Here is a 12,408-nt window from a genome sequence, read left to right as displayed (position 1 = left end):
AGCCTCCCCCCGCCCCCATTTCCTATGAAAAAGACATGAGGTAGGATTTATAAGCAAGAGTCACATATGTGGGATGGACAGCTATATAAATTAAAAAATAAATAATAAATTAAAAAAAATTAAAAAATAAACAAGCCAGCAAGGCGGGAGTCTGTGTTATTCTACAGGAGACACCTCCAAGGTGGAAGAAAGCTTCAGCCGCCATGCACTTTCGAAAGAAATCTCCCGACTGCGCTCAGCCAACGTGTTGAGGATTCCATTGCACGCACACGAAGCCCGTCCCAGGAAAGGGGCTCCATCGAGCTGTCGTACGCGGGCACCTTTTGCCCCTGCCAGGCTGCAACCCACACTTGTTTCCGTCACCAAAAACCACACCCAGCCCTTCCCACTCCCCTCTTTCTCCCTACCCTCTCTCAGGCCAGCTCCATTCCGACTGGGGCCTTGCACGCTCCTTGGCGCTTAGCTGTTCGCCAGGCGCCTGATACGGCGGCTGCTTCCCCCCCTCCCCCTTTCAGTCACACTCTGGGAGAAGAAGTAAATATAACCGGGAAAGTTTACGGGGAAAAACCAATTACACGGCTTTCCCCTTCGGCGCTTATCCACCCACAGTTGGAACGTAGAGAGGAAGGAGAGCCGAACTGACGTCTTAGTCTGCTGCCATCCGAACAGGGCGGTTCAGGTCCCAGCGAGCTGCTGCACGTGTCTTCTTGATGGCAACTTGCACAGCGGCTGCAGGAGCAATAGAGCGGATATGAAGAGGCCTAACATTTTACTCACAGGTAGGAGGAAAACAGCGAGAGGGTCCGTAAACAGGAAAAGAAGCGGGAGGTAGTTCGGGTCAGTAGCTTTAGATCGAGCGCATTCGCACTTTCCAGAAAGAAAGACAGAGAGAGTGTGTGTTTGGAAGAGCGTAAGCAAATCTCCGATTCAGTCTCTGCAAGGGTTTATAAGAACACAGATCCTAGTGGTGCCGCGGTCAGAATCCATGATGGGACAGCAAAAGGTAGCTTCATTTGCTTTGCATTATGCTGGGTGCTCTAGCTGTTTTCCCTTTCACGCTTCTCTACGTTTTAGATTGCATTTCTCTCTGAACAATAGCAGGTAAAAAATACCCTTTTCATGTTGTTTTTCTGATTGCATGAAATTTAATATATAGAAGCATTCGAAAATGCGATTACCTACTTGCAGTTGGAAGTGGCGTTATTATTCCTTAACCATTTAGCACCTCTTGCATGTGAAGGCCTGGGTTAACCAGTGGGTCTTTTCTTGAATAAATACTTGTCTCTGTGTGTGTGTATGTATATGAGAGGGCTAAAGTGATAACATTTTTAAGGACCAAGAAGCATATGTTGCAATAAATACATTGTGTAGCCTTTCAAACCAATTTTGCAATAGAAGCTCATTATATATTAATATTTAGTACTGTCCTGATTGTTTCTTTATGCCTTGTATTTTTGTAGGGACGCCTGGTGTTGGGAAAACTACACTAGGCAAAGAGATAGCTCTGAGAACAGATTTTACATACATTAATGTGGGGGATTTGGCTAAAGAAGGTAATTTTTTAAATTTTATAGTATCTGGCATTTTGGATTTTATTCCTATCCTTATTTTTATATCTATTTATTAATGGTTTTTATATATTATATTTGTATTTTATTTACTGTTTTAATTGGCTATCTTGTTGTAAACCGCCCAGAGTCCCTCAAGTGGGAGGAGATGGGCGGTGACAAATTTGATAAATAAATAAATAAAATTCATTAACATTTATATCCCTCTCTTCTAATGTATATGCACCACTCAGGATGGATAAATTTTATATTTAATATAAACTGTATCTATAATTAGTTCAACTATATATTTTAATAATATTGACATTCCAGAAGCATTTCCAAAATGGAGCACTGTACAACAAATTACATAAACAAAATATGAAAAGCAACTGTAAAACACCATTAAAATCATTAGAAACAGCCAGACTGAAGTAATTATTGTTAACTCCTTTCCCAAAAACCAAGCGGATGCCATCTAATAGATGAGGGGAAAATCTTCCATATCTCAGGAGCAATGAATGAGAAATTCATTGCTTATTTAAATAGATGACTATTGTAAATTACAATACTTTGATGCTGGCTGGGAAATTCTGGGCGTTGAAGTCCACACTTCTTAAAGTTGCCAAGTTTGAAAAACACTGATCTAGAACATACTAACAGTATAAAATACATCTGAAGTGAACCTGATATTCGTTGAAGCTTATTTCCAGGGCTCTCATTTGATGAAGCAGCATGAAGATTTCTGAGAATAGACTGTTTAAATAAATAATGATAATAGCTTTTTATGATTTAATAATCATGGGCTTTGATTTTCTTAATTATTCAGAGGAACTGTATGAAGGCTTTGATGAAGAATATGAATGCCCAATATTAGATGAAGACAGGGTGAGTCTAAGCTGAAAGATGAATGTAATGCATTCTGTTTTTATAGCTAAGAATCCATTGTAAAGTTTTCTTTGCATTATTTTCTGTATAGGTTATTGATGAAATGGAAGATAAGATGAAGGATGGAGGTGTCATAGTTGATTATCACAGCTGTGACTTCTTTCCTGAACGTTGGTTTAACATAGTATTTGTGCTTCGCACTGAAAACTCTTTTCTGTATGACAGATTAGAAAACAGGTAGGTGTAATGATTGCCTACTCTAATAGACTCAGACTCTCAAGCAGGGACTTAATGATATCTGATTTATTAAAGAATAGTATGCAAATACAGAGAAAGCTGAGAATGAGTAAAAGCGCGCCAAATACAAACTAAAAACTCTTGCCTCAAACGTAATCCCTCCCCTCGCCCTGCCGTTGCAAACTCCCCCCCCCCCCAGGTGCTGGTAACCGTTTCTGCTGATATCCTGGGAAAGGAACCTTGAACACATGAGATAACCCAAACACATTCCAATCCAGCTGCTAACATATAACAATCCCACGAGATGGAATCCTCCTCCCCTCCCAGACGAAACACGCATCAGCCAAATGACATGCGAAATGTTACGATGTAACGGAAACATTGGAACGGTGAACATGACATACCGCCCCCCCAAAAATATTAAGGAGCAGGTTTCATAGGATAAGCTAGATGAAAACATCTAACTAAAACAGGAGATTGAACATCACGGGCAGACACCCACTCAGGGTTGGGAAAGTGTTTCCACCGAATGAGGTACTGCAGGGTGCCACAAAGTCTGCAAGAATCAAGGACCTCCTTCACCTCAAAATGTTGCTGTCCATCAATCATGATCGGAGCAGGAGGTGGGGGTTGCGGATGCCAATGATCAGAGTGGTTGACAGGCTTGAGCAAGCTGCAATGAAAAACAGGATGTAAACGTTTCAAATTGTGTGGCAAATCCAGTTTAAACGTGACAGGGTTCACAACTCCCACAATGGGAAAAGGACCAACAAACTTAGGAGCCAACTTCTTTGAGGGCTGAGGGGATTTAATGAACTTGATGGAAAGGTAGACCTTATCACCAACTTTAAAAGCAGGTTGAAGGGCTTGTCGCTTATCGGCGTGCAGTTTATAGGCAGATTGGGCATCAGCCAATGCCTGTTGAATCACTGGCCACGAATCAGCCAGGCGAGCAGCCCAATCAGAAGCAGAGCAGGGCTGTGTGGAGGGTTGAGGCAAGTCAGGAATGGGAACAAAGTCCCGGCCAAACACAGTACGAAAAGGGGTGTGCCCCGTGCTCTGATGGACGGCGTTGTTATAAGCCACCTCAGCAAAAGGTAGCAGATCAACCCAATTGTCCTGCTGATAGTTGACAAATGCCCGCAAAAATTGCTCCAGGGTCGAATTAAGAGCCTCCGTAGATCCGTCAGTCTCCGGATGCGACACAGTGGACAACGCCTGCTTGGTGCCCACCAGCTTCAGAAATGCCCTCCAAAATTGGGAAGTGAACTGTGTTCCGCAGCCCGTGATTAAGCGGGAGAGGCTCCCGTGAATCCGGTAGATGTGGATTAGAAAAAGGCAGGCCAATTGCTGCGCAGACGGAATGGAAGCACATGGAATGAAATGGGCTTGCTTAGAAAAGTAGTCCTTTACCACCCAAATCACAGTCTTTCTCTGACTAGGAGGCAATCCACAATGAAATCCATGGAAACCTCCTCCCAAGGACGGGAGGGGCTGGCCACCGGCTGCAGCATCCCTTGCGGCTTGCCCCCCTTCCGTTTAGACATGGCACAGACAGGACAAGAAGCAACATAACTTTTCACATCACGACTCAATGTGGGCCACCAGAATTGGCGGCGCACCAGGTGCAAGGTTTTGACAAACCCAAAATGACCAGCCACTTTATCATCATGAGACCTAATCAAAATTTCCCTTCGCAAACTGTCAGGGACATAGAGGCGGTTTTGCTTCCAAGCGAAGCCTCTGTCAAATGTAACATTGTCTCTATTCGCTTGCAACCAAGTGTCAGATTTCAGCTCTAGCAGAAACTGTTGTTGCAATTGCGAGGGAATTGGCGTTCTTCCTCCAGCTGGTGAAACCGAAACCGGGGGCAGCTGTGCACGAGTCTGACTGCGTGTGACAGCTTGCAACCCCAATTGGGATGCTGTCCACACTGTACCCACAACGTCAGGTGCCTGGACCGAATCCTGGGGAATCCTGGCGGGAAAGCGCATCAGCCAGGAAGTTTTTCTTGCCCGGAATGAACTTCAACTTAAAGTCAAAGCGACTGAAAAATTGAGCCCAGCGGATCTGCTTAGGACTGAGCTTACAGGGTGTGCTGAGCGCTTCCAAATTTTTATGGTCAGTCCAAACCTCAAAAGGACATTTAGCCCCCTCTAAGAGGTGGCGCCATGCCTCCAAAGCAGCCTTGACTGCAAAAGCTTCCTTTTCCCAAACTTGCCATCGCCTTTCCATCTCTGAAAATTCCTGGGATAGATACGCACAGGGCTTCAGGCAGCCACCAGCATCCGCTTGCAGCAAGAGCGCTCCAATTGAGAAATCGGAAGCATCCACTTCAACCACAAAGGGTTTAGTGGGATCAGGGTGTTGAAGAATGGGTTCAGCAGTGAACAGGCTTTTGAGTTTGTCAAAAGCCAACTGGCAGTCAGGTGTCCAAGTGAGCAATGCCCCCGGGTTTTTTACCTTGCGTGTGTCCCCCAACCCCTTTGTACGTAACAAGTCAGTGAGAGGCAACGCAATTTCTGCAAACCCCTGGATGAATTGGCGGTAATAGTTGGAAAACCCAAAAAAACTTTGGAGCTGCCTGCGGGTACGCGGGCGCTCCCACCCCAAAATGGCTTGAATCTTCGCAGGATCCATCTCAATGCCCTTGTCAGAGATCCTGTACCCCAGGTAGTCAAGCTGAGTCTGATGAAATTCACACTTAGAAAGCTTAGCATAGAGCTCAGCCTTTCTCAGTTTGCTAAGCTTGTTTCACCAAGCGCTCATGTTCCTCTTCCGTTTCAGTATAAATCAAAACATCATCCAAATAGACCAGTACACCCTTGAACAAATGTTCATGTAACACTTCATTGATCAATTGCATGAACACCCCTGGTGCCCCTGCCAACCCAAAAGGCAAAACCTTGTACTGAAAAGAACCCAGTGGACAATTGAAAGCAGTCTTCCATTCATCCCCCTCCCGTATGCGGATGCGGAAATAGGCTTCCCGCAAATCCAGCTTAGAGAAGATTTTCCCCTTAGCCAGATGTGCTAACATGTCTTTTATTATTGGCAGAGGATATTTGTTTAATATCGAGACTGCATTTAATCCGCGGTAATCTGTACAAAGTCTCAATGTCCCATCCTTCTTTGCTCAAAACAAGACGGGGGCGCCCACTGGCGAATTTGCTGGTTCAATAAAACCCTTGGCCAAGTTTTTGTCCACAAACTCCCGCAACACCGCCAGTTCCTTTTGTGTCATGGCATAGATTTTTGGTTTGGGCAGTTGAGCATCGGGGACCAACTCTATCGCACAGTCAGTTTTTCAATGAGGTGGAAGTTGGTCCGCTTCCTTCTCACCAAACACATCCGCAAAGCTTTGGTATTGCTCCGGCAAGCCCTCCAGTGGGGTGACAGCGAAATGCGGGGTTGCTGCCGCCGCCCTCCCCACTGCAGCCTCCGGAGTGTCGTCCTCCCCAGGGGCTTGATAGAAACCATCCCCAAAAGTCAAAGTCCTGTGCACCCAATTTATATAGGGGTTTTGTTGGACCAACCAAGGAATCCCCAGAATGACTAAGGGACCCCCCACAGGTGCCACCACAAACGGCAGCCCCTCACGGTGGCTGCCCACTTGCAACGCCACCATGCCCGTGAAATGGGTAACTGGCTTCCCCCCCGCCGTAGAACCATCCAGCTGGGTGAAAATCATGGGACGTTGTAGTGGAAAGCTGGGCAACTCCAAAGCAGCCACCACGTCAGGGTGCATCAAGCAACACGAACACCCCGAACCAATCAATGCCCAAACTTCAACAGTCCTTGTGCGGGAGCCTAACTTCACTTTAACAGTCAGTGTGGGATAGTTGCCACTCACCGAAATATGTTCGCGCCCCTCCACCACCACCTGCCCAGAGGCGCTCTTTAAAGCAGGTGGCTGGCGTTTCCTACTGGCTGGAGTAGATCGGGCTCCCCCTCGCCCCCGAAGTAAGGAATCTCCTCCACTTCAGTTCCAGCCATGGCTGCCTTCATTTTCCTGGGTAGAGAGGGAGATTTCCCCGACAGCTTCCCCGGACGATCATCGGTCTTTCCCTTCGGGCACGCCACCGCTCGGTGACCTTCCTTCCCACATCAGAGGCATTGCCCTTTCACATAGCGACGCTCCCTCTCCTCCTCCCAGGCACGTTGACCGGACTTTCCGGTGGGCGCAGCAGTGCGGGAACCCTTGCTGAGCCCAGCATATCTCATCCCCTTCCTGTGAGCGAAGGTCTCATGGGCATGCTCAGCCTTCCCTGCCAGCTGTATCCATTCATACAGGGTATCTGGGTCGTCCCTGCCAAGCGACCACCTCAGGATCTCCATATTCAGACCGTCCTTAAAAAGTTCTATTAAGGTAGATTGGGACCAATCCTCAACCTTCCCAGCCAGAGTCTTAAATTCCAGAGCGTAGTCTGCCACCGATCGTGGCCCCTGGCACAGCTCCCTCAGTGCCCGTTTTGCTCTTTCTTTAGCTAACGGGTCTTCAAAGTGTAGTTTCAACGCCCACAGGAATTCTTCAAACTCCTCCAGCTCAGGGGCATCCGATTGACATAACTGCACATACCAATCGGCTGCCCGCCCCTTGAGCCTAGTGGCAATGGCATTAATCTTGGCTCTTTCTGAACGGAAAAACTGCTCCCACTCATCCATATAACTCCTTGCATTGGTAAGGAAGAACGACAGCTTAGTTGGATCTCCATCAAATTTAACGGTAAAGTCCTTAACCCCCACTCCGGGTGGTCCCTTTGCCACAGCTGGGCAGTCGAGCTTTCTTGTAGCTCCCAGGGATCTCTGCTCTTGAGGAGGGGACCTTGAAATCCTCACCCTCGGCACTCTTGCTTCCTCTCTGTGCCGGGTCCTACTCCTTTCCTCCGGGGAAGTTGAGGGCAAAGAAGGAGTCGAATGCCTAGTACTAGACTCCTCTCTCCTCCTCTCCCGGGGACCCCAGTCCATGGACATCTTTCGAAACATAAATTCCAGTGACTCCAATTTGGCCTCCACCAGTCTTATACGATCAGGGGTTTGGGAATCCTCCTTTCTCTCTTCCCTTACCACAGTTGGGGAACTCAGGTATCACTGCTTCCAAGACGTTTTGGACGTCCCTGGTAGGGATCCCTGTGTCTCATCCCATGTGGTCAGCTCGCCTGGAGACTCACCAGTCGGTTCAGGGGCTCTTTTACCTCCAACCTCTTCTTCTCTTAGGCTGGAACTCGACCCCTCTCGAACTTCTGAAAGCTCTCGAGGAGGGACCCTCTCCATTCTTATCACTGTGGAGTTGGGTTCCCCCTCGCTTGATTCCTCGCTTTCCATGGTTTGGGGATTTGGTTTGCTCATCGCTAGCACTTCTCCCTCACAAAATAAATCTGGAAAGGGGCTAACGGTAAATTTTTTGATTCTCAGCTTTATGTAATGATTGCCTACTCTAATAGACTCAGACTCACAAGCAGGGACTTAATGATATCTGATTTATTAAAGAATAGTATGCAAATACAGAGAAAGCTGAGAATGAGCAAAAGCGCGCCAAATACAAACTAAAAACCCTCGGCTCAAATGTAATCCCTCCCCTCGCCCTGCCGTTGCAAACTCCCCGCCCCCAGGTGCTGGTAACCGTTTCTGCTGATATCCTGGGAAAGGAACCTTGAACACACGAGATAACCCAAACACATTCCAATCCAGCTGCTAACATATAACAATCCCACGAGATGGAATCCTCTTCCCCTCCCAGATGAAACACGCATCAGCCAAATGACATGCGAAATGTTACGATGTAACGGTAACATTGGAACGGTGAAGATGACAGTAGGTCAGTGATGCAAAACTAAATATAGGTAAGATTCAGCTTAAACCAAACCCTCTTATTAGTGCATAGTATCAAACTTCAGTATTTTTACCTAAATTATCTAAATACTTTATGTCGTTTTTATATTTTTCTAGAGGTTACAAAGGAAAAAAACTTCAAGACAATATTCAGTGTGAAATCTTTCAGACGATTTATGAAGAGGCCATGTCATCCTATAAAGAAGAAATTGTACATCAGTTGTCCAGTAATACTCCAGAAGATATGGAGCGGAATTTGGATCAAATTATACAGTGGATTGAACAGTGGATAAAAGACAACAACTAATTTTGGGGGGAAAAAATCAAGAAATAGAACAGCGATAACTAGAACTTGTGCTTTCATTCATTGAAGAAACAGTAATAGTTGTTTCATTCAGGATGAAAATTAAGTCAAGGAGGCCACTGAGTGTTCACTTTTATACTGTGCTCTTCACTTAGACTCTATGAAAGCAGGAGTCAGATATTAAAGAGTTAACTTAAAAATCTGAAATTATACTAAATTGGATATCTAATACTTCGAATAAAAATATTTGAAAAGGTGGGCAATAATAGTTCTATAGATATTATGGCTGCCAAAATCTAATTCCTGTACAAAGTTTTATTAATGCAGTGGATCTTTGAGAATCATTTCTAAACATGGGACCATGTAACTTAATATATGAAAATAATTTGATTAACTTATTAACATGCTATAAGTACCTAAGTGAGTTTGTGTGCATATTTTTGTTATTTGTAAGCAAGATTTGTTGCAGCTTAGTAGAAATCTACTTTTTGCTCAGCTTATTTCTTGTTAAATAGAAGGCATTCCCACCCCCAGATTCATTAACTCATCTCTCTGAAAGTGAATGCTGATGGCATTTTGCAGGATTTTTGAAGCAAGTGAATAGGTTGTATGTGCCCATAATTACAATGATTCAAGAAGTGTCTGATGCTGTTGCTTCATGTTTTTCTATTCTCTGCACTAGCCTGGTTCATAATAATTGCTATCAGAATTCATTATCCTATTTTTTTCTAAATATTAATTAAAGTGAAGTTATTTGCAGTCCTGTCTGCATATAGAAACATCCTTTACAATGTAAAGATGAATACACTGACCACCCACAGTGCAACCTGAAAACTTTAATCAGTTTTCTTGTACTGAAATGCTTAGTGCTTCTTCATGTGCTATTCCTACATTTTGTGAACAATTTTGTGAACAAAATTGCATTAACTTTACAATAATGTACATACAGTGTGGCAAATACATAATAGTTTCAGAAAGCAACATGAAGATCTGTTTTGATGGCATCGGCTTCCTATAGCAAAAAGGTGATAAAACTGGTGAGAAAGTGTACATTTTATTTTGTCATGTCAAAATACATATATAAGGTACATAAAACATTTTTCTTAGCAGCTCTCAAGTTTAATAATAAATTCGATAGATTAAGATTTTAGCCTTAATGATACATCGTTGGATTCCATCCAGAATATGAACAGAAGTGCATGTTCAGATTTCCTTCTCTCTCACCACAACCTTCAATGCCTGCAAGATCCAAAGCAGATTTTGATTGGATAGGAGGAGCTACAGGGATGTAGACTCTTCTGCCCCTTGTAGCATTATTTAAATGACTTTCATTGATAAGCACCATTGCCTTCTGTTTTCTATTTTGGTTACCTTTTGTAGGAAAAGAAAGGAAAATGGTTACAAATCCCCTTAAATCGAATCAACATGGCTTTAAAATTGGGTTACAAATACTTGTCTATTCATAAATGGGGCCAATGGTACTACTTTACAGTACTCCTATGGTGGTAGTATAGGTAGTCCTTGTTTAGTGACTAAAGTTGTGATGAAAAAGTAACTTTAAAATCAATCCTCACATTTAGGACCTTCACAGGTCTGTAAAGCAAAGGAAAGCTGAAGTAAGATCATAAGCACAGTTGCAGTTTCACTTAGCCACCTCTTAGCAACTGAGTTGCTGGTCCCAATTGTCACTAAATGAAGGCTACCTGTAAAAAGATAACTTTTAGAAAGTCTGTCATAAGCATAATTTTTAGTCACTCTGCCAAAAGTATTACTTCATTTGTCAGAAACTAAAGTTCTCATAGAAAAAGACATTTTAAAAATTTTATGTTTCTAGTATTGCAACTGAACTAATCTCACTGAAAATAGTCATTTCCGTTAGGTGGTGTATCCTAACATAATGTATTAGTACCTGAAAAGCAGATGCTTGGCCAATTTCAAGGTTTAATTTACTTCTGTGCATTGAGAATATTAGTTCTTAGAACCTTGTCTTTATTATAAAAATTGCAGTATCTAGTGAGTAAGAGCAGGTGGCAGCCGTGGCCAGGAGAGCCTTTGTGCAGCTACGTGCTGTGCACCAGTTACACCCCTTCCTGGACCAGGAGGCCCTTTGAACAGTCACTCATGCCCTTGTTATCTCTCAGATAGACTATTGCAACGCGCTCTACATGGGGCTACCCTTGAAAAGTATCCGGAAGCTCCAGCTGGTCCAGAATGCAGCTGCGCAAGCTGTTCTTGGTGCCCCCAGAAGGGCACATGTAACCACTGCTGCGCGAGCTGCATTGGGTACCAGTTTGCTTCTGGGTCCAATTCAAGGTGTTGGTTATCACCTTTAAAGCCCTACATGGCATGGGGCCAGGTTACCTGAGGGACCACCTCTTCCCCATTACATCAACCTGTCCCACCCGATCGTGCAGAGAGGGCATGCTACGAACCCCATCTGTAAAAGAATTTCATCTGGCGGGGTCCAGGAAGCGGGCCTTCTCCGCAGTAGCTCCTGCCCTGTGGAACATGCTGCCCCCGGAGGTGAGATTGGCCCCATCACTCCTGGCCTTTCGGCGGAGTCTGAAGACCTGGTTCTGCTGCCTCACTTGGGGTGGAGAGGGGAATAGAGCTACATGGGGATGGTTGTTATAGACCACTCCTCCCACACTTGGACTGTTTTAGATGCTTCACCACTTGGATTCTTTATTTTTACCTCTATTTATATTATTATTGTATTTTACTCTCTGTATTTATGGTTATGGTTTTAATTGATTGTTGTAAACTGCCCAGAGTCCCCCAACGGGAGGAGATGGGCGGGGATAAATTAGATAAATAAATAAATAAAATAAATGTTTTGAGCAGTTATCTATTTGGATGACGCATCTTTTGGTGAATTGGTACCATACTGTATTATAGTTTATTATTAGATTCATTCTTTCATACCACATTTTTCTGTATGTAACTAATAACAAATATTTAAATAAGTTTTTGAAAATGAATGAGGACACTAAAGGCAAACCTTTAATAAGAACTATTTATTTATTTCCATCCCATCCCAACGCAATCAGTTTGCATCTCAGTGGCTTACATAATAGGAAACACATTCAAACTATGACTAATTTAGAACTATGGCTTAATTACAAAATCAATTTTGTAATTAAGCCACAGCCAGATGTCTATTTCATGGACATCTGCCTGAACCTGTATTATTTCCTGTACAGTACTAGCTATATTCTTTGTTTAAAGGAGCGTTTTGGAAGAGATTTCAGTAAGCTACCCTATATGAAAGTAATTTCAGACAGCCTATTATATAGGTGTTTGCTAGTAAAAATTCAATTTAGACTTTTTTAAGCTTGTAGCTTTTAGGAATTTTTTTTTCCTCCTGGTGGAAATCTTGTAAGGTTTTTGCTTTTTTTTTTCCTGAATCGAAAAAGAAAGCCTTGCATTTTTTATTTACAAACTGTTTTAAAACTGATAAACCATACAGCAGGAAATACAAAAACTCGGTGCAAGGTTTGTAGGAAAAATCCGGAGCATCTCCGGGTAGAATAGGAAAAAATGCCGCTGGCAGTCGGTGAGCTAAATAGATCAGTGATTGAATCAATAGAAGGCAGTTTA

At 43.7% G+C, this 12,408-nt stretch overlaps 1 protein-coding gene across 1 annotated transcript; it reads left to right on the top strand.

The window, feature by feature from the left end:
* The first annotated feature begins 447 nt into the window (after window positions 1-447).
* Window positions 448-9,521, top strand: AK6 (adenylate kinase 6). The gene is made up of 5 exons (XM_063295487.1): window positions 448-779; window positions 1,461-1,553; window positions 2,377-2,435; window positions 2,527-2,672; window positions 8,622-9,521. The coding sequence occupies exons 1-5, from the start codon at window positions 752-754 to the stop codon at window positions 8,809-8,811; spliced, it is 516 nt and encodes a 171-aa protein (XP_063151557.1). The 5' UTR covers window positions 448-751; the 3' UTR covers window positions 8,812-9,521.
* The last annotated feature ends 2,887 nt before the right edge of the window (window positions 9,522-12,408 follow it).

Source organism: Candoia aspera, chromosome 2, assembly GCF_035149785.1.
Source record: "Candoia aspera isolate rCanAsp1 chromosome 2, rCanAsp1.hap2, whole genome shotgun sequence".
Taxonomy (NCBI): Eukaryota; Metazoa; Chordata; class Lepidosauria; order Squamata; family Boidae; genus Candoia; species Candoia aspera.
This window is presented reverse-complemented; position numbering and strand designations above follow the sequence as displayed.

Coding starts and splice junctions, on each gene's coding strand:
- AK6 (XM_063295487.1), top strand. CDS start 752: ATGAAGAGGCCTAACATTTTACTCACAG. Junction 1,554..2,376: donor GGGGGATTTGGCTAAAGAAG/GTAATTTTTTAA, acceptor TTAATTATTCAG/AGGAACTGTATGAAGGCTTT. Junction 2,436..2,526: donor CAATATTAGATGAAGACAGG/GTGAGTCTAAGC, acceptor TTTTCTGTATAG/GTTATTGATGAAATGGAAGA.